The sequence below is a fragment of the Mobula birostris genome, chromosome 26 (assembly GCF_030028105.1).
Source record: "Mobula birostris isolate sMobBir1 chromosome 26, sMobBir1.hap1, whole genome shotgun sequence".
Lineage (NCBI taxonomy): Eukaryota > Metazoa > Chordata > Chondrichthyes > Myliobatiformes > Myliobatidae > Mobula > Mobula birostris.
In genome coordinates, this window is record NC_092395.1 from 26242899 (window position 1) to 26263087 (window position 20189).

Consider the following 20189-nt stretch of genomic DNA (forward strand, 5'->3'; position numbering starts at 1 on the left):
GTTTTGTAATTGGTGCTGAGGGAGACAGTGCCACTTTTTATGAAAGGGAGAGACCTTCCCCATTTTGGCAGCAGGATAATGGCTGCTCTGTGCAACAAGAAGGGTACTGGTCACCCTGGGGAATAAAAACCATAGAACCATAAAACATAACAGCACAGAAACAGGCCTTTTGGCCCTTCTTGGCTGTGCCGAACCATTTTATTGCCTAGTCCCACTGACCTGCACCTGGACCATATCTCTCCATACACCTCTCATCCATGTACCTGCCCAAGTTTTTCTTAAGTGTTATAAATGAGCTTGTACTTACCACTTCATCTGGCAGCTCATTCCACACTCTCACCACTCACTGTGTGAAGAAGCCCCCCCCCCCAATGTTCCCTTTAAACTTTTCCCCCTTCACCCTTAACCCATGTCCTCTGGTCTTTTTTCTCCCCTAGCCTCAGTGGAAAAAGCCTGCTTGCATTCACTCTATCTATACCCATCATAATTTTATATACCTCTATCAAATCTCCCCCTCATTCTTCTATGCTCCAGAGAATAAAGTCCTAACCTATTCAACCTTTCTCTGTAACTCAGTTTCCCAAGTCCCGGCAACATCCTTGTAAACCTTCTCTGCACTCTTTCAATCTTATTAATATCCTTCCTGTAATTGGGTGACCAAAACTGTACACAATACTCCAAATTCGGCCTCACCAATGCCTTATACAACCTCACCATAACATTCCAGCTCTTATACTCAATACTTTGATTTATAAAGGCCAAAGTACCGAAAGCTCTCTTTACAACCCTATCTTCCTGTGACGCCACTTTTAGGGAACTTTGTATCTGTATTCCCAGATCCCTCTGTTCTAGGAACAGATTGATTTTCCCTGGGGAATAAAAACAGAATGTGCTCAAAATATCCAACTGGTCATATGGTCATCTGTGGAGAGAAAAACAGTGAATGTTTGGTTCATTGACCACCAGAACGCGAAATGCGAAAACTCAAGCGCGTTTTAAATTGGCAAGGGACAGAGGGGGTGGACAGAACAAAGGCAGTTAGTAGGATGGTCTAAAGTCTGAGGGCACAGCCTCAGTAAATAGGTGTCCCTCTAAAACTGGAATGAGTAGAGGTTTCATCAGCCAGAGAGTGGTGAATCTGAGGAATTTGTTCCTACAGAGAGCTGTGGAGGCCAAGTGATGGGGTGTATTTTAGGCAGAGATTAATACATTCTTGATTGGTAAAGGTGTTAAAGGTTATAGGGAGAAGCAGGGGAATGAGGTTGAAAAATTACTGCCATGATTGAATAGCAGGTTAGATCTGACAAACCAAATGGCATATTTTTCTCCTAGCCTTAAGGAATGTTGGTGATGGGGTGAAGAACAGGGTTATCTGAGGGAACGATTGTTTTGGATGTCAATCAGGTGCACTGCTTTGTCTTCAGTGGTGTTGAATGTCTGAAGGGTTGTTGGTGCTGGTCTATCCCCAGACTTGTGTTCATCACTTGTTCATCCAAGCCTACACTGGTGGCTGTCCCCCACTTTTCCTACGGTGAACCGACGACTGCATCCGTACTGTTTCCTGCACCCATGTAGAACTCGTTGACTTCATCCACTTTGCTTCCAACTTCCACCCTGCCCTCAAATTTACCTGGTCCATTTCTGACATCTCCTTCTCCTTTCTCAATCTCTCTGTCTCTGTCCTGGAGACTGCTTATATACTGACATCTATTATAAGCTCACAGACTCTCACAGCTACCTGGACTATACCTCTTTCCACTCTGTTACTTGTAAAAATACTGTCCCCTTCTCTCAGTCTCTCCATCTCCACTGCATCAGCTCTCAGAAAGAGGCTTTTCATTCTAGAACGAAGGAAGGAGCTTCCTCCACTATCAGTGATACCGAAAACTGCAAATCTTCCATTTCACACAAGTCTGCTCTCATCCCATCCACCAGCCACCCTACCAGGGATAGGGCTCCTCTTGTCCTCACCTACGCAGCTCATCGGCCTCCCCGTTCAGCACATAATTCTCCGTAACTTCTGCCATCTCCAACGGGAGCCCACCACCAAGCACATCTTCTCCTCTCCTCCACTTCCTGCTTTCTGCAGAGATCGCTCCCTACACGACTCCCTTGTCTATTTGTCCCTTCCCACTGACCTCCCTCCTGGCACTTACCCTTGCAAGCGGAACAAGTGCTCCCCCTGTTCCTATGCCTCCTCACTCACTACCATCCGGGGCCCTAAACAGTCCTTCCAGGCGAGGCGACACTGCACCTGAGTCTCTTGGGGCCCTATACTGTGTCCGATGTTCCTGGTGTAGCCTCCTATATATCAGTGAGACCCGACGTAGATTGGGAGACCACTTCGCTGAGCACCTACACTGCATCTGCCAGAAAAAGCAGGATCTCCCAGTGGCCACCCATTTTAATTCCGCTCCCCATTCCCATTCCGATATGTCTATCCATGGCTTCCTCTACTGTCGCAATGAGGCCACACTCAGGTTGCAGGAACAGCACCTTATATTCTGTGTGGGTAGCCTCCAACCTGATGGCATGAACATCGATTTCTGGTAATGCCCTCCCTCCTCTCCTTCCCCCTTTCCCCCCTCACCTTTTCTTTCTTCCGTGGCCCTCTGTTCTCTCCTATTAGATTCCCCCTTCTCCAGCCCTGTGTCTCTTTCACAAATCAACTTCCCAGCTCTTTACTTCACCCCTCCCCCTCCCGGTGTCACCTATCACCTCGTGTTTCTCCCTCCCCTCCCCCCCACCTTTTAACCCTACTTGTCTTTTTTTCTCCAGTCCCGCCGAAGGGTCTCAGCCCAAAATGTTGACTGTACTCTTTTCCATAGATGCTACCTGGCCTGCTGAGTTCCTCCAGCATTTTGGGTGGGTTGCTGGGATTTCCAGATTTTCTCTTGTTTGTGTTCATCACGTCACTAACTTGTGCCTTAAAGTAGGTGAGCAATGCCTTGGGCTGTCAGGGGATGAGTCACTAGCTGCAGGTTTCCCAGCACCTCCATCCTCCACAGGATAACACGGACACACCCCATTGGACACAGCCAGCTGAACTTTACCATGGTAATGCTAAGTTTTCAAATGGAAGTCATAGTGTTTCCCATTGAGAGTTTCCTTTCGAAGAGCGATGGATGTGAGGTGTCCAGCACCCAGTAATGGACTCCAAATTCTCTCTTTGCCCACACAGTGCCCCCGTTATATTCAATGCCACCAGCCAATATGCACCCTCCGCACCGTGCCATCATCCTGCTCTCACGTCACTTAGACCTGCCTCCAACACAATTCCATCCTGCGGATTGATGGCAGAAGGATCTTTCAAAGGTACATTTAATGTCAGAGAAATGCATACAACGTACACCCTGAAATTCTTTTTCTTCACAACCATCCACGAAAACAGAGGAGTGCCCCAAAGAATGAACAGCAGTCAAATGTTAGCCCCAAAGCTCCACCCCCCGGCTCCCCCCTCCCACATGTAAGCAGCAGCGGAACAACGAGCCCCCTCTCCCCCACACCAGCAGGGACATGTTGGAATTCCCCCACACATTAGGCCAGGCGCGGTTAGCTTAGCAGTGAGTGCAACGCTATCTCAGCGCCAGGGACCCGGGTTCAGTTTTGCCGCTCTCTGTATGTTCGTTTGTACGTTCACCCCTGTGACTGCCCGGCTGCTCTGGTTTCTACCCACAATCCAAAGACCTACGGATTAGTAGGTTAATTGGCCACGTGAGAGAAATCTGGCGGTGCAGGCTTGCCGGACTGGAAGGTCCCGCTATCGTGCTGTGTATCTAAATAGCTAAAATAAAGCAAAGACGGGGCATCAGACCAACACACTGGCCAGTGGAACCTCTGTTCACAACTGAAGGAATCAAGCCAGGGCCAGGCCTCAAGGTCAAGAGAGCAGAATCTCCTCTTCCCTACTGACTGCTCACAGGACAAAATGGTGGAGGTCTATTTTTGTAATATTATTAACAATATTTCCTACTGTAGCAACTTAAGAACTTCCGTGCTGGGTAGTGAATTCACGTCTTTGCTCAGCAAAACTGATGTTTTTTTTGGTGGTGTCAAAATATGCATGTTCTTTCACTCGTGAACACAAGGTGGGTTAGTCGGCCGGTGTTCGAGCGGTATGTGCACCGGCCTTTGAGGCCAGTGGTCCCAGGTTCGAATCCGGCCGGCTCCTCGCACGCTTCCCATCCGTGCTGGGTTGAGCGTCGAGCTAGCAACTCAGCCTCGTAAGAAAACGGTAAGTGCTAAAGAAATGGCATGGTCGACCCCGATGCGCCAAAGGGCGTGGAGAGGAATAACAACAAGATGGGTTGAAAGATGTTTATTAACCCTTCTTTCTCTCTTTCTCCCCCCCTCCCACCATCAAACATTCCCTCTCCCCTCTTCGTCTCCCCTGTTGGCCCCAGGTTGATGGAGTTGTGCCCTGAGCAGTGTGTGGAATGGTGAGGGGCGACGCTGTCACCGTTGTGGAACCATGAGTATTAAAGCTGCACATGAATCAGACAACCGAGAAGGCAAGGTCTACACCCTTCAGATCTGCCCGAGCCTCTACAGCGAGGACTCGGTGTGCTACTGTCTGCCGGCCACCAAGGATGTGACGGCGGCCGAGGTCATCCGCGAGCTGACTGGCCAGCTGAACCTCGACGCCTCCAAGTGCTACGTGCTGGCCGAGGTGAAGGAGTCCGGGGGCGAGGAGTGGATCCTTGATGCCAACGACCAGCCCGTGCAGCGGGTGCTGCTGTGGCCGCGGCGGGCGCAGGAGAAGCACTCGCAGAGTGAGGGCTACTACTTCCTCCTCCAGGAGCGGAACAGCGACGGGACCATCCGCTACATCAACCTGCAGGTCGTGGCCAAGGAGCGGGAGAAGCACAGCCTGGTGGAACGTGGCTTCCTGCCGCCAGAGTCCCACCTGTACAATGACCTGTGCAAGCTGCCCACCCTGACCGAGGAAACCATCCTCCAGACCTTCAAGACCCGCTTCCTGAAGCACAAGATCTACACGTACGCTGGCAGCATCCTCATCGCCATCAACCCCTTCAAGTTCCTGCCTATTTATAACCCCAAGTACGTGAAGATGTACGAGAACCACCAGCTGGGCAAGTTGGAGCCTCATATCTTCGCCGTGGCCGACGTGGCCTACCACACCATGCTGAAGAAGCAGGTGAACCAGTGCATCGTGATCTCGGGGGAGAGTGGCTCCGGCAAGACCCAAAGCACCAACTTCCTCATCCACTGCCTGACAGCTCTCAGTCAGAAGGGGTACGCCAGCGGAGTTGAGAGAACCATCCTGGGTGCTGGACCAGTACTAGAGGTAGGATTGTCACACACCCCTTCGACCCGGTTAGAAATCAGCATCTCCCAGCGTTCCAAACCCATCCAAGCAGTCATTAGTTAATCCACCGCTCCTGAAAGCTCAGCAGAAACCAGGCTGCCAATCATAAACACGAAAGATTCTACCCGTACCAGGGCGGCACGTTACTGCAGCGGTTCGTGCAACCACTTTACAGTCCCGACTGTGAGATCACGGTTCAATTCCCACTGCCGTCTGTAAGGAGTTTGTATGTTCTCCCCGTGACGCATGGGTTTCCTCCGGGTGCTCTGGTTTCCTCCCATGTTCCAAAGACATACAGTTAGGGCAAGTGAGTTGGCTCCAGACACTTGCGGGCTGCCCTGCACAATCCTCACTGATTTGATTTGACACAATTTGGCGCACTTTACTGTATGTTTCAACGTACATGTGACAGGTGAAAACTGACGCTAATCCTAGATCCTGCAGATGCTGGAAGTCTTGAGTACAACATGCAAACTGCGGGAGGAGCAGAATCTATGGATGGAGTAAACAGTCAACGTTTCAGGCTGACATCCTTCAAGGTGAAGGATCTCAGTACAAAATGTCGACCGTGTACTCCTCCCCAAGGATGCTGCCCGGCTTGCTGAGTTCCTCCAGCTTTTTGTGTGGGCTGCTTACCAACTGAGCTGGTTGCACTTGATGTGACCCAGCACAGGAAGAGGCCATTCCCCCATGGCAGATCACACCAGCTCAGCTTCTGTCAATCATCTTCGATCTCCGCACCCTGGTCCCTCATGCTTTTGCCATAGGGAATGTTTTTTTTTTAAATTTAACTCGGTGGAAGTTTTTCGCTGCACTTGGTGGGGTGGTACTGACTGTTGATGCTGTCTAGAGGCACCGAACTTCTGACATAAAATGTTCGAACTGCACTAGGTTTGTAGTTTTTAACATTGGGATCCAGTAAATCGTAGGAGAAACAGACTATTCTGGTTTGAATGCTTGCTGTCATTATCCTGGGATGTTTGATGGGAGAGAATTAAGGAAGGATAATGCAGTATCTAACTCAGCACTGTATGGACGACCTCCATTTTGAATGCTTTTGTTTTACAATAAGTTTATTCCAACATCAACAAGGGAAGCAAAAATTTAATATATTGTTCTCAGTATCCACTGTTGCTCCCACCAGTCATATAAGGGCCGTATGGTTAGCACAATGGTGTACAGTACAGGCAACCCGGGTTCAATTCCTGTTGCTGTCTGTAAGGTGTTTGTATGTTCTCCCCGTGACCACATTAGTTTCCTCCGGGTGCTCTGGTTTCCTCCCACAGTCCAAACACGTACTGGTTGGTAGGTTAATTGGTCATTGTAAAGTGTCCCGTTTTTAGGCGAGGGTTAAATCGGGGGATTACCGGTTGGTGTGGTTTGAAGGGCCGGAGGAGCCAATTCCGTGCTGTGTCTCAATAAATAGATGTCTTTCAGAAACCTGCAGAAGCCATGTGCTCCCTCTCCAGGGATACCTAGGTATAAAAGTAATCTCAGGAGAGGCTCAGGCAAGAGCACTGCATGGATCTGTGAATGCCTGTCTTGTCTGGGCTTGGAAGCAGGGATGAGGAGGGGTCCCGATCAATTCATGCCCAAAGAGCAGTAACGTGGGGCTGAGGTGGACTGCAGCCGGAACCTCGGAAGCAGCCCCTTTAAGTACTCAAAGACGCCTCGCAGTCTCAAACATTCCACTGGTATGTATGGAGCAAAGAGGAAAAAACAGAGGCTCTAGAAGTCTGTGAACTTACTTAAAAACCTGTTGCATAGGATTCCAGTGGGAACCCACCTCCCCAGTGGATGATGGAACGGTCAATCATGGTGGGCATTGATGGCAGAGAGAGGCAAGAAGGTGGAAAGGTGGCGGCAGCGGCCCGAACAGCTAATCCCACTGTCCAGAGCAGTCCTTAACTGAATAATGACATCCTCCCAATGCCTGTTTGTTGGCCAGACGTCTCCTCAGTGGTGCTTAGGGAGAGCCAGAGAGAGGGAGTGCTTTGTGCAAGTTGTCTCATCTCCACTGGCAGGGAGTCTATCCACCACTGGCCTACTGAGAGTCCAGGACATTTCTCCCAATTGATTCAGGCAGAAAAAGCAGCACCAAAGGCCTGTTCATCCCCTGCAGGTTGATGGAATCTGTGAATGTGAGGAGTGAACTGTCAGCATAAGCTGAGAGAACAACCTCTGGGTCCAGCCCAGGAGAGCAAAACATATCAGTCTCTTCTGAAGACGACTGCAGATGAGTTTCACGCTGATAGAATGCATTCTGCTGGTCATGGGGCAGTCCAGGTGTACAGCCCTCTCAACATGAAGGGGCATTGTCAGGGACCTGTACAGCCTCAGATCTCCCTTCCTGAAGATTGATAAACGTATGGAAAGATTGCTTACTGCCACTGATGCTGAGAATAGTTCTGGTTTTCTTAGAGTTAAGAATTCTTCACCGTATCACATCCTGCTTTGGGAGGGAGTAGAGCCACTTGCTGCCCTCCTGTTCCTTCAGCCAGTGAAGAACGCCATGAACCGATGGTTCTCAAGTGGGGTTCTGCCCCTTCTCCATCTTCTTATGGCTGGCACAGATGTTGGGAATAGCACCAATTCCAACTACCGGTCAATGGCCAGTCAGACTTTATTGTGGCAACTCACGGTCTTTTTCAGGAATTCCTGGAGTTTCCCGGTGGGGATGAGGGGAGATTTGTTTGGGGGCATGATGGACCTTGGTGGACACTAAATCCTTTTGAATGCCCCACAGTGAGTTCCATTGCCCCACGGGCAGTTACCAAGAGCATTGAACCCACCCAAAAGGTTTATGCTAAGCATTTCAGATGCTTCAGGATTGACAATGAAGTAGCCTCCTTTGGGCTTCGCCAAGAAATGTAGACCCACAGGCAGTAGCCAAGATCCGTCTCCAACCCAGGCATCAGGCCAAAGAGTGGTCATACCATTCAGAATCCCAGAAATCCAGCTGGATCCAGGTCCTGGGAGAGAGAGAATGACTCTCCCTTCCTCTACCGCAACCCTTCTACCAAATGTGACCCGCCTTCTTGTAAGCATGACTCTGTGGCCTGTACAAATCCAGAAGATGCTCTAGGCAGGCCCCCAGGAACAAGACACTGAAAGTTCCATCAAAGTCCTCCTTCACCAGTGTTGTGAAAAGATGGTGGGAAGAGGAGGAGACATAATGGACGCTGTTTTTTAAAAGATGGAGTCCATTCTTGATGAGAAGCCTTGTTACCACAGAAGATGGGATGCCCATCAGGGCCCAAAGACCTGCCCACTCTTGGTTGAAAGAATAATACCAAAATATAAGGTTAGGGATAGTTGAATGGAATCGAGAAAATGAGGGGAAGGCCATAGACCATGGCTTTATGTTTTGTGTCCATGTGTGCAAACCTTCAGTGGGGAAGAAGCCATCGTCCATCTGAAAATTGTCAAGATCATTCAAGTTTCGGGAATAAACTCACCTCACTCAGGCAGCTTCTGCCTGATGGGGAGGTTTAGCTTTGCTAAAATCGCTGTGGAAATCCAACACCCCCAACCCAAGATGTTAAGTATTTTTCTTTCCCACCCCGCCCCACTCAAATAGTTTTCCTGTGCACACCAACCAAGCCTACAGTAAGCAGAAAGCAAGGTTAAAGTCTCTTTCTTTTTTTGTCAGTAAATATAGATGGGAAACTCCTTCCAGTGTCTACATTCTGCAGTTTTACATTGATTGCATTCAGTAAACTAGCCTGAGCTGTCCTCACCCAAGAGTATTTGATGAGACTGTGCAGAGAAGCTTACTCTCTGTCTAATCCAAGGTATCCATGTCTTGAGAATGATGGTTGTTGACTTCTCTAACTTCCGCTAAGGCCCCACCTCCCCCTCGTACCCCATCTGTTACTCATTTTTATGCACACATTCTTTCTCTCACTCTCCTTTTTCTCCCTCTGTCCCTCTGAATATACCTCTTGCCCATCCTCTGGGTCCCCCCCCCTTGTCTTTCTTCCCGGACCTCCTGTCCCATGATCCTCTCGTATCCCCTTTTGCCTATCACCTGTCCAGCTCTTGGCTCCATCCCTCCCCCTCCTGTCTTCTCCTATCATTTTGGATCTCCCCCTCCCCCTCCAACTTTCAAATCCCTTACTCACTCTTCCTTCAGTTAGTCCTGACGAAGGGTCTCGGCCTGAAACGTCGACTGCACCTCTTCCTACAGATGCTGCCTGGCCTGCTGCGTTCACCAGCAACTTTTATGTGTGTTGCTTGAATTTCCAGCATCTGCAGAATTCCTTTTGTTTGTTGTTGATGTTGTCTGTTTTTCCGTGTTTATGGATAATAATGTTATTGGATAAGGAAATCCTTTGCAAAATCATTTCCTTCTACATCTAATTGCGGCAACGAAGCTACCACTGAAAATAATGTTGGCCTGCGAGGGCAGGAGAAAAGCCTTTGAGAGTTAGGAAGCAGTGAGGAGTGTGGGTGAAAGTATGTCATGAAGAGGAAGAGTTGTGAGAGCTTTCTCTTTTGTGTCGGAAGGGGATGTTGTTCATGTGAGACTGATTTTTGTCTTGGATTCCACTTCCTGACTTGTGGCATCACATAAACTGAGCAAGAATAAGCTTTTGATTGAGTTCAGGAGGCAGCTCTGAACAGGGGAAGGCAGCGTTTGTGGTTTATCAGACACAAGCATACGTATTCAAGGGCTTATCAGGAAGGAAAAAGTTATAGGTATCTCTATCACCAGAAAGTACAGGTACAAGGGGCAAGTGTCTGAAAAGCCCCTCATCCTTGGGTCTTAAGTGACAGGGCTGCGGAAGTAATAGATTCATTAGATAGAAAGATACTTTATAGATCCCAAAGGAAATTACAGTGTCACAGTAGCATTATAAGTGCACAGATATACAAATATTAGAAGTAAGAAAGAGTAAGAAAAAATAAGTTACCTCAAACATTCTAACATCACTTCCCCAGCTATAGGTTGACTCAGTATAGAACTTAATGGCTGAGGTTAAGAACGACCTCATATAGCACTCTTTGAAGCAGCGCAGTTGTCTTAGTCTATTACTAGAAGTGCTCATCTGTTCAGCCAAGGTGGCATACAAAGGGTGAGAAACATTGTCCAGAATTGCCAGGATTTTCCATAGGGTCCTTTGTTCTACGACAGCCTCCAGTGTGTCCAGTTTGACTCCTATAACAGAGCCAGCCTTTCTAATCAGTTTATTGAGTCTGTTGGCTTTGCCCCAGTACACCACCGCATAGAAGATTGTACTGGTGACAACAGATTGGTAGGACATGTGAAGGAGAGGCCTGCATACTCCAAAGGAGCTCGGTCTCCTCTGGAAGCAGAGGCATCTCTGGCCCTTCTTGTACACAGCCTCTGTTGGTGTTTCACACGTGACCTCACCACATCCACGTCCTCACCATCAATAGTAACAAGCAGCAGTGCTGGCTTAGTCTTGCTAAAGTCCATCACCATCTCCTGTCTTACTGATGTTGAGCTGCAGATGATTCAGCTTGCACCATTCGACAGAGTCCTCCACCAGGGCTCTGTATTGATCTTCCCATCCTCCCTTTATACACCCAACTATTGCTAAGTCATCAGATAATTTCTGCAGATGACATAACTCAGTGTTGTATCTAAAGTCCGAGGCATACTGGGTAAACAGGAAGGGAGCTAATACAGTCCCCTGTGGGGCCCCATTGCTGCTCATAGCCATGTCTGACACAGAGCTCTGAAGCTACACAAACTGTGGTCTGCCACTCAGGTAGTCCATTATCCAGGATATAATGAAAGTGCCAATCTGCATAGAACGGAGCTTTCCCCACAGCAATGAGGGCTGTGTGGTATTGAAGACACCTGAGAAATCAAAAAAACATGATACCCACAGCACTGCCCTGCTTATCCAAGTGGGAGTAGGCTCTGTTCAGCAGGTAGATGACAGCATCGTTGACTCCAATGTGCTCCCGGTAGGCAAATTTCAGGGGATCGAGGGCTGATCTGATCAGGGGTTGGAGGTGAGCCAGGACCAGCTTCTCTAGGGTCTTCATGGGTCACTGGATGGTAGTCATTCAAGACTTTCGGTTATAGCTACCGGCTATAATTTGCCAAGATTCCTCGGATTCAGGAGAAACCTGCTCAACGTATGATAGCCTTTTCAACTTTATTGGCTAGGAGAGCCATTTTACTGAAGTGGAAGGATTCCAATCCACCTATGGTCTTTTATTGGCTTTCCTCCGCTTTGTCCTGTCTAAGTTTAGAGAAAATAAGAAGTCGGACATTTGATACATCTGTTAAATTTGAGCAAATCTGGCGGCCTTTTATTCAATATTTTCATTTGATTTGATTTATTATTCTTCCAATTTTTTTTCAAAGTTTTAGATTTGATCAGAAAGTCTTTCTTCTTCTTTTCCGGTCATATCCTCAGAATGGACTGCCCAGTCCCTTTTTTTTTTGTATAGTATAGTGGGGGTCTTTTTTTTCTCATTTAAAATTCAAAGTTTTTTTTTCTTTCCTCTTTATGAACTGATAAGAGGAGAATCGCTGTTTTCTTTTTTATTATATATTATACACTAGCTTAACACTGTTATGATTTTGATAATGTCTATTTTAATCTCCATATGGTTATTTATATATATATGAGATAATTCTCCTCTTGTTTGTATTTGTTCCTTTTAAATCAATAAAAAGATTAATAAAGAAAGAAAGGGAAGTCTGAGACAATTGGAAAGCAGTGAAAGCAGTACCACTATTCAAGAAAGGAGGGAAAGAGAAATCCATAATATATGGTCAAAGACTTTCCACTGGAGAATCCATTGTTGAAGAAGTAATAACAGGCGACATACAAAATTGTGTGTTAATCAGCTAGAGTCTGCGTAATTTTATTAAGGGGTAATTGTACTAGAGTGCGTCTGAGGATGTAGAGTATTTAAATTTCCTGGTGGCATTCAATGAGCTGCCATGTATGAAGGTACAAGGCAGGAGTGCAGAGGATTGGTAATATATTGGCATAGAGAAAAGAATGTCTGAAATACAGAAAACAGAGAGTCAGGATAAATGGATCACTTTCAGTTTAGCAAGTAGCAACTGAACTCCCCTTTAGCCTCAACCCTCCTCCAGCCCTCTCTCTTCTCCTTTGTCCACCCTCTGCTTCATTCTCCTGCTCTGCTCAGACCTTTCCCAGCCCCCTCTCTTACATTTATCTCTCAAAATAGTTTATATATCTATAAACTCTTGGTTTCCATATATCTCTCCCCAGCTCCCTCTGCCCCACGAACCCAGTAACCTTTTACCACCCATCTCCGTCACCTTTTTCCACTGGAGTGTCCAATTCCAGCTCAGTCCTCCCCTTTCCCTTGCCCCAAAGAGGGTTGGTAGGGAGTTTCAAGGAACCCAACGAACTTGTGAGGAAGTTTTCCCTGCTTGACCACCTACTTTCCTTGGTTCCGCCCCCACAGCTCTGCCATTGGCTACCCAAGCTGCCCATTCATGTCACGACCGGCCTTCCCACAGCCAGCTGGAAAGTGAACGGATTCTGCATTACCACATGGAATGGTTTCTGTCTGTTGGTCGTCATTGATCCGAGCCTGATTCTTACATCTGGTTCACAGAAGAACTCGAAGAAAGAACCTCTTATAAAGCGCACACATTACTAGACTATTTCCTGCCCTGCTTTCTCCATTGGTATCTTGGGGATAAATAATTATTTTTTTGGACAGTGAAGAGGTTTCGCTCCTCCCCATCACTGGACCACAAGCTGTTGCTGCAAGTTTGCTCCCCCCGGGAGCTCTTGGTTCCCTCTGATCCTCCTTTGCAGAGAGAGAATAGAGAAGATGTGGTTGGTGGTTTGCTGTCGTGAGGGACTGCGTTCACTGACCACACACCATTCCCTGTTGGCTCAGAGGAAGAAAGAGAAGTTCCTTCCTGTTTTGCTTTTGCCAAAGGCCTGGTGATGGGCTGGCCGACTGCGATCGTGCAGTGAGGCGCGCGAGGGCCTTCATCCTTCTCCTTTCAATCTGATGACATGCTGCAAACCGACACACTTCAAGCAGCAAATGAGTGGAGAATAGAGGAGCAGCAGTAATGAGTGGGCGCCCTTGCTTCTCATTATTAGGTTACGCGACAGCCCACAATCTGTGTGATTTTGAAATGCGGATGGAAACTGGAGTGCTAAAGGCAACACTGGCCCCCAATCTCCTCCTCCTCGCCTCCCCCCCATGTCCGGGTTCCTTCCCCCTTCCCCTCTCTGGCCTCTTGGCCCCCCCCCCCGGCCCCTTAGCCCCCCACCCCAGCTCCCTGCTCCTCCATCCCCTTGCCCACCCCCCAGCTTCCCCGGCCCCTTTGCACTCCCCCCAGTTTTGCTGGCCCCTTGCCCCCCTCCCAGTTCCCCTGGTCCCCTTGGCCCCATACCTAGGCTCTCAGACCTTGGCCTCTAGCTCCTCCTGGTCCCCTTGCCACTCCCTCTCTGGCCTTGTGGCTCCCCTGGCCCTCTTTTTCCTCCCCTCCCCACCCCCAGCCACCCAACTTCCCTGGTCCCCTTGAGCCCATCCTCGGGCCCTGGCCCCCCTTGTCCCCCTTTCAGGTCTCCCAGCCTCCCAGCGCTCTGGGCCCCTTGGGCCTCACGGTCCCCTTGACCCCATACTTGGGCTTCCCAGCACCCGGTCCCCTTTGCAACCTCCGCCCCAGTCCCCTTCACATCCTCCCCGGATCCTTCTTCCCTACAACTCTGGACCCTTCGCCTCCCCGGGACCTTTTACACCCCCCCCCCAACAAATCCCCATCCCTTGCCCTCTTACCTCCTCTTCGAACACCACCACCCCCCGACCACTGTAGACTGAGTAGTTAGCAACTGGGTGTTGAGGTTTGTACCCTCGGTGCATATCCTAATGTGCTGCTGGAGGAGGCAGACTTCAGGACTGTGAGGCATCAGCTTGGATCATGCCCTCTGCTTCTTGCGTCTCTCTGACTTGGTTGTTCCCCTGGGCAAAGCTGAGCAGGAAGCTGCTGTAGCACATTCCCAGAGCTAAGCATTCCCAAGCACTGATGTCGATTCTGGCACATTTTTGACTCTTTTAAAAAAAAAATTGTTAATTCCAATTATGAATCCTTAAGATTCAAAGTGAGTGAGGAAATATTAACTTTTGCCCTCCATGCCTCTTCTCCCTGCTGGTGTGACCCTCGTGTTGCTGAGGGTTGGGGGCACCTGCGCCTTTGCTGTGATTGCTGTTGCCGTCAGTGCTCCCCAGGGCTTGTCTCCCTCCAGCGTTGTGAGCAAAGGTACTCCGCTGCTCCTGGGAAATCGTTTCCCTGTCTGCGATGACCGCTTGTGGTCTAAAGATAAAATGTGACCTTCTATAGTGAAAAGGGGGAAGCACTTGCAGTAACTTGTGTTCTCAAAGATCATCTGGCATGTTGCAACCAGTATACACAGAGCAAGATCCCACAGAGGCAGCGACGATGATAAAATTTGTTCATAATCAGATCAACCAGCAACAGTGAGATAGATTATCTGGTCATTTTTCTGTTGCTCTCAGATACAAAAGGGAAGTTTTTCTGCAGTTCTACAATGCTCTGGTGAGAGCACGTCTAGAACAGCAAGAACAGTTTTGGTTCCATTACTTAAGGACAGGAATTGTTTCGTCAGAAATGTTTCAAGGAAGTTACACGAGGATGATCACGGGGTGAAAGAGTTATCCTCAGAGAAAAGATTAAGGAAAAGAAAAAGTAAACTTTATTATCAAAGTAAATATACGTCACCATATACAACCTTGAGGTTCATTTCCTTGAAGGCATAATCAGCACATCCATAGAATAGTAACTATAACAGAATCAATGAAACATCAACTAGAGTGCAGAAGACAACAAAGTGTGCAAATGCAGATATAAATAAATAGCAATAGATAATAAGAACATGAGATAAAGAGTTGGTTGTAGAAACATTTCAATGGTGGACAAGTAAGTGTAGTTATCCCCTTTTATTCAAGGGCTTGATGGTTGAGGGGTGGTGACTGTTCTTGAACCTGGTGGTGCGAGTCCTGAGGTTCTTGTACCTTCTACCTGATGGCAGCAGTGAGAACAGAGCACGGCCTGGGTGGTGGGGATCTCTGATGATGGATGCTGCTTTCTTATGACAGCATTTCATGTAGATGTGCTCAATGGTTGGGAGGGCTTTACCCGTGACGTACAGGGCTGAATCCAATACTTGTAGGATTTTCCATTCAAAGGCATTGGTGTTTCCATACCAGGCTGTGATGTAGCCAGTCAATACACTATCCTCTACACGTCTGTAGAAGTATGTCAAAGTTTTAGATATCACGCCAAATCTCCTCATAATCCTAGGGAAGTAGAGTTGCTAAGTTGTGATGCTACTAAATCTTCTATTGGACCCATTATAATTTGCCTATCACCACAATAGGTCAATGGCTCTTCACATGGCTTTAGACCACCTAGACAACACAAGCACCTACGTTAGGATGCTGTTCATCGACTATAGCTCAGCATTTAATACCATCATTCCCATAACCATGATTGAGAAGTTGCAGAACCTGGGCCTCTGTACCTCCTTCTGCAATTGAATCCTTGGCTTCCTAATCGGAAGACCACAATCTGTGTGGATTGGTGATAATGTCTCCTCCCGTTGACGATCAACACTAGTGCGCCTCAGGGGTGATTGCTTAGCCCACTGCTCTACTCTCTGCACACACATGACTGTGTGGCTGAGCATAGCTCAAATACCATCTATAAATTTGCTGATGATACAACGATAGTTGGTAGGATCTCAGATAGAGATGAGAGGGCGTACAGGAGTGAGATATGCCAACTAGTGGAGTGGTGCCGCAGCAACAACCTGGCACTCAACGTCAGTAAGATGAAAGAGCTGATTGTGGATTTCAGGAAGGGTAAGAAAAGGAACATATACCAATCCTCATAGAGGGATCAGAAGTGGAGAGAGTGAGCAGTTTCAAGTTCCTGGGTGTCAAGGTCTCTGAGGACCTAACGTGGTCCTAACATATCAATGCAATTATAAAGAAGACAAGACAGCAACTATACTTCATTTGAAGTTTGAAGTGATTTGGTATGTCAACAAATACACTCAAAAACTTCTATAGATGTACCTTGGAGAGCATTCTGACAGGCTGCATCACTGTCTGGTATGGGGGTGGTTACTGCACAGGACCAAAAGAAGCTGCAGAAGGTTGTGAGTTCAGTCGGCTCCATCTTGGGCACTAGCCTACAAAGTACCCAGGACATCTTTAGGGAGCGGTGTCTCAGAAAGGCAGCATCCATTATTAAGGACCTCCAGCACCCAGAGCATGCCCTTTTCTCACTGTTACCATCAGGTAGGAGGTACAGAAGCCTGAAGACACACACTCAGCGATTCAGATGGCTTCTTCCCCTCTGCCATCTGATTCTTAAATGGACATTGAACCCGTGAACACTACCTCACTTTTTAAATATATATTATTTCTTTCTTTTGTATGATTTTAATCTATTCAATATACGTATACTGTAGTTGATTTACTTATTTATTATTTTTTTCTTGTTTTTTTTCCTTCTATATTACTTATTGCATTGAACTGCTGCTGCTAAATTAACAATTTCACAATGCATGCCAGTGATAATAAATCTGATTCTGATTCTTAGGAAGCTAGTAGGGGTAAGGTCTGGGTAGATGTTTTGTCTAATGGGAGAGTTCAGAACCAAAGGGCATGAACTTATTGTGGGGAGAGAGATGCCCTTTTATGACGGAGATGAGGGAGGATTTTCTGCTTTGCACTTCTCACAAAGACAGCTGTCCCTTGTGTTACACACACAAATTGCTGGATGGATTCAGGAGGTCAGGCAGCATTTATGGAAAGGAATAATGAGTCAATACTTCGCCCTGGGATCCTTCTTTGGGACATGCTCTTTCTGTATGTTTCTGAGGCCCCCGTTGGTCAGAGTTGACCCTGGATATGGTGTCCTAGCTGTCTAGATATGCAAGCCTGGGCAGTACAACATGGAGAGCAAGCTGTTGCCCATGTAGCAAGCTCTCCCTCTCCATGCATCCGATGAACCCAAAGGAACAGCAGAGACTGATACAGTTTGGTACCAGCAGCTTCACAGGAGTTGCCAGTCAGCGTTGAACTCAATGTAGAACTGCCTTAGGGGACTCCAGCTCTGGATCTTTCCTTCGGGGTTTACTCCCAACGCCTTCCCCAGGAGAGGGTATAGCCGCAAGGCAGCGGAAGTTTGAGACCAGAGTTTTCATTCTCCAAGATAAGCTGTCAACCACCGATCTGCTGTCAACCACCGATCCGCCCCATCTTGCACGAGCCCCATCTGCCTGAAGCGACTAGTTTTAAGGCACCAGTAACCCACCTTTTCCCCCTTCTCCTGTCAGTAGAAACGGTTCCGCCAGGTTTAGCAGCTAAGCCACATGTGAAGGCCAGGAGCCGGGCTTGGTTGTCAGGCTATTTGAAGTGTGTGTCATTGGGAGCATTTAATAGGTAGTAGGAGCTTGTCCCCATTACTACCCCCGGCTATAACAACTTTAAGACTAAGGTAAACTCCCAATCTGTAAAAGTTACAGGGAAATTGAATTTGAGAAAAACCAGATTAGCCATGAGGGGCAGAATAGCCTGTTCCTTTCCAGCTTTGTCCCCTATTCCTACATCTTTGTTCAGATTAGTACCGCATTACCAGCTACAGTGACTAATTTCACATTGGCTGCCACAGTTCTTACATTACAATAGTACGGAAACCTCAAAGAGTTCATTGGCTGTTAGGCGCATGAAAGGACTTGTAGAAATGCAAGTACTTTCTTTTCCTGTTTGTCTACGCATCATCCTGTCTCTCCCGATCTGTACATCTCCCTCGCCCTGTCTGTCCCACTCTTTCCTCCAATTTGGGAGTAGGGAAAGATCGCCTCCTGATATACTGCACCCCTACCCAGTTACTGAAATGTATTTTTAATCTGTATAATTGAATCTGAAGTCTTGCCCATTGAGAAACATGGCTGATGTCAGTGTTAAATGAGAATCTGGAATTCAGACTTTCAGTGCTTCCTCGGGTTAGTGGGTGACCTTTTATAGAATCTACTGGGGAGGACGCTTTGGAAACTGGTCAGAAGTAACTCCAAATATGTCATTTTGCAGAAACTGGAAAGTAAGCTGTTCTGGGCTGGGTGATGCAGCTGAGAATCTCTGAGTGAGAGTGTCAGGCGGACAGACCTGACCCCCTGCCATGACACATGGCTGAGTCAGATAATACGTGCTGGTGTTCATTCTACCTTCAGCCCTGCCCCTCACATAGGAGATCTGAAGCGCGTCTTACTCAGTGTAAAGTTTAACAGCACTTTGCTTTCCTCATGAGCAAACCCACAAGCTGCTTACCCCGTCAGCCACAGTATCCCTCCTCAGAGCTAGCATGAATCTCACCTCGAAAGGCACCCCAATTTTGTTGTCCCTCGCTTAGCACGAGTCCTGGCACACGTAATCGTGCCCACGTGCACGCTCAAACCTCCGCGTGCGTGCGCACAGACCTGTCTTTTCCAGTAAGGACGGGGGCTGGAAATGAAGAAGGCAATAGATTTCTTTTCCAGAGTACGAAGCAGGTTGGTGTGAGCTGATCACTCCTGCCTTGACTATCTGGTCCAAGGATCAGACGGGGCTCTGTGGCAATCACTAATACATAGCCTGGACCGACTAAGCCACCAGCCAGCTTCCTGTCTGTGTTTCCTTTGGCAGGGATCCTTGCTGAGGCTCAAAGGATTAATGGACATTAACTCTATTGGTTCAGTGTGGACATCTCCAGGGACGGGGGATAAAATCTGGAGTTGATCTTGATGGCAAGATTAATTAGAGACAGGGTGGTTATGGGAACATGTAACCAGGGGGAGGAAGCAGAAGACTTAAACCCTTCTAACTTGCTGCTCAGTTCATAGTGTCTCAATTTCCTGTGCTGACTAATAGGGTGACCTGCGTTGATGGGGGAGGTGTGCAGCTTACACACTGCTTCCCTGCTGTCCTGGGATCTTCCCCTCATTTCGAGGCCTGTGCTGGAGCAGGAGTTTAAGTGAGGACACCGGCAGGTCTCTTGTGGATTGGACTCTGTGTGCAGCCTATAATTTAATCCATACAGAGTTCTTATTTCATTTAGTCTTTATTTTGTGCTGAGCTGTTATTACAGAGGCTGCATGATGATTAAAAAGTGTCTAAATTTAAAAGTGGCTGACAGAGTAGAAACGAGTGGGGGGGGGCCATTAGCTGCCTTCACATGGAGGGAAAGTACAATTTATTCAAACTGGGAACTGCAGCAAACTTAGCAGGAAGTCGTGTTCAAGCATCACAGAGAAACTGCTGGAGGAACTCAGCAAGTCAGGCAGCACCCATGGAAGGAAATAAACAGTCGACGTTTCAGGGCGAGACCCTTCATCAGTCTGACTGTTTCCCTCCCTTGATGCTGCCTGTCTTTGTGGGCACGTGGCCAAGTGGTTAAGGCATTGGACTAGCGACCTGAAGGTCGTGAGTTCGAGCCCCAGCCGAGGCAATGTGTTGTGTCCTTGAGCGAGGCACTTAATCACACATTGCTCTGTGACGACCCCGGTGCCAAGCTGTATGGGTCCTAATGCCCTTCCCCTTGGACAACATCGGTGGCGTGGAGAGGGGAGACTTGCAGCATGGGCAACTGCTGGTCTTCCATACAACCTTGCCCAGGCCTGTGCCCTGGAGAGTGAAGACTTTCCAGGCGCAGATCCATGGTCTCGCAAGACTAACGGATGCCTTTGGATGCTGCCTGTCTTGCTGAGATCTCCCAGAATTTGGTTTGTGTTGTCCAGGGTTTCCAGCATCTGCAGAATCTCTTGCGTTTTGGGTTCAAGCATTCCCGGGCGTTTGGCCATTGAGTGTT

The 20189-nt window shown here is 48.0% G+C and overlaps 1 protein-coding gene across 5 annotated transcripts in view; it reads left to right on the forward strand.

Moving 5' to 3' along the window:
• myo9b (myosin IXB) overlaps nucleotides 1-20189 on the forward strand; it is a 114128-nt gene that overhangs the window by 23074 nt on the left and 70865 nt on the right. For all 5 annotated transcript variants that reach the window (XM_072243946.1, XM_072243949.1, XM_072243945.1 and 2 more), the window contains exon 2: nucleotides 4404-5308. In XM_072243946.1, the coding sequence (XP_072100047.1) occupies nucleotides 4472-5308 (837 nt within the window). In that variant the 5' untranslated portion in view covers nucleotides 4404-4471. The remainder of the gene's footprint in view (nucleotides 1-4403; nucleotides 5309-20189) is intronic.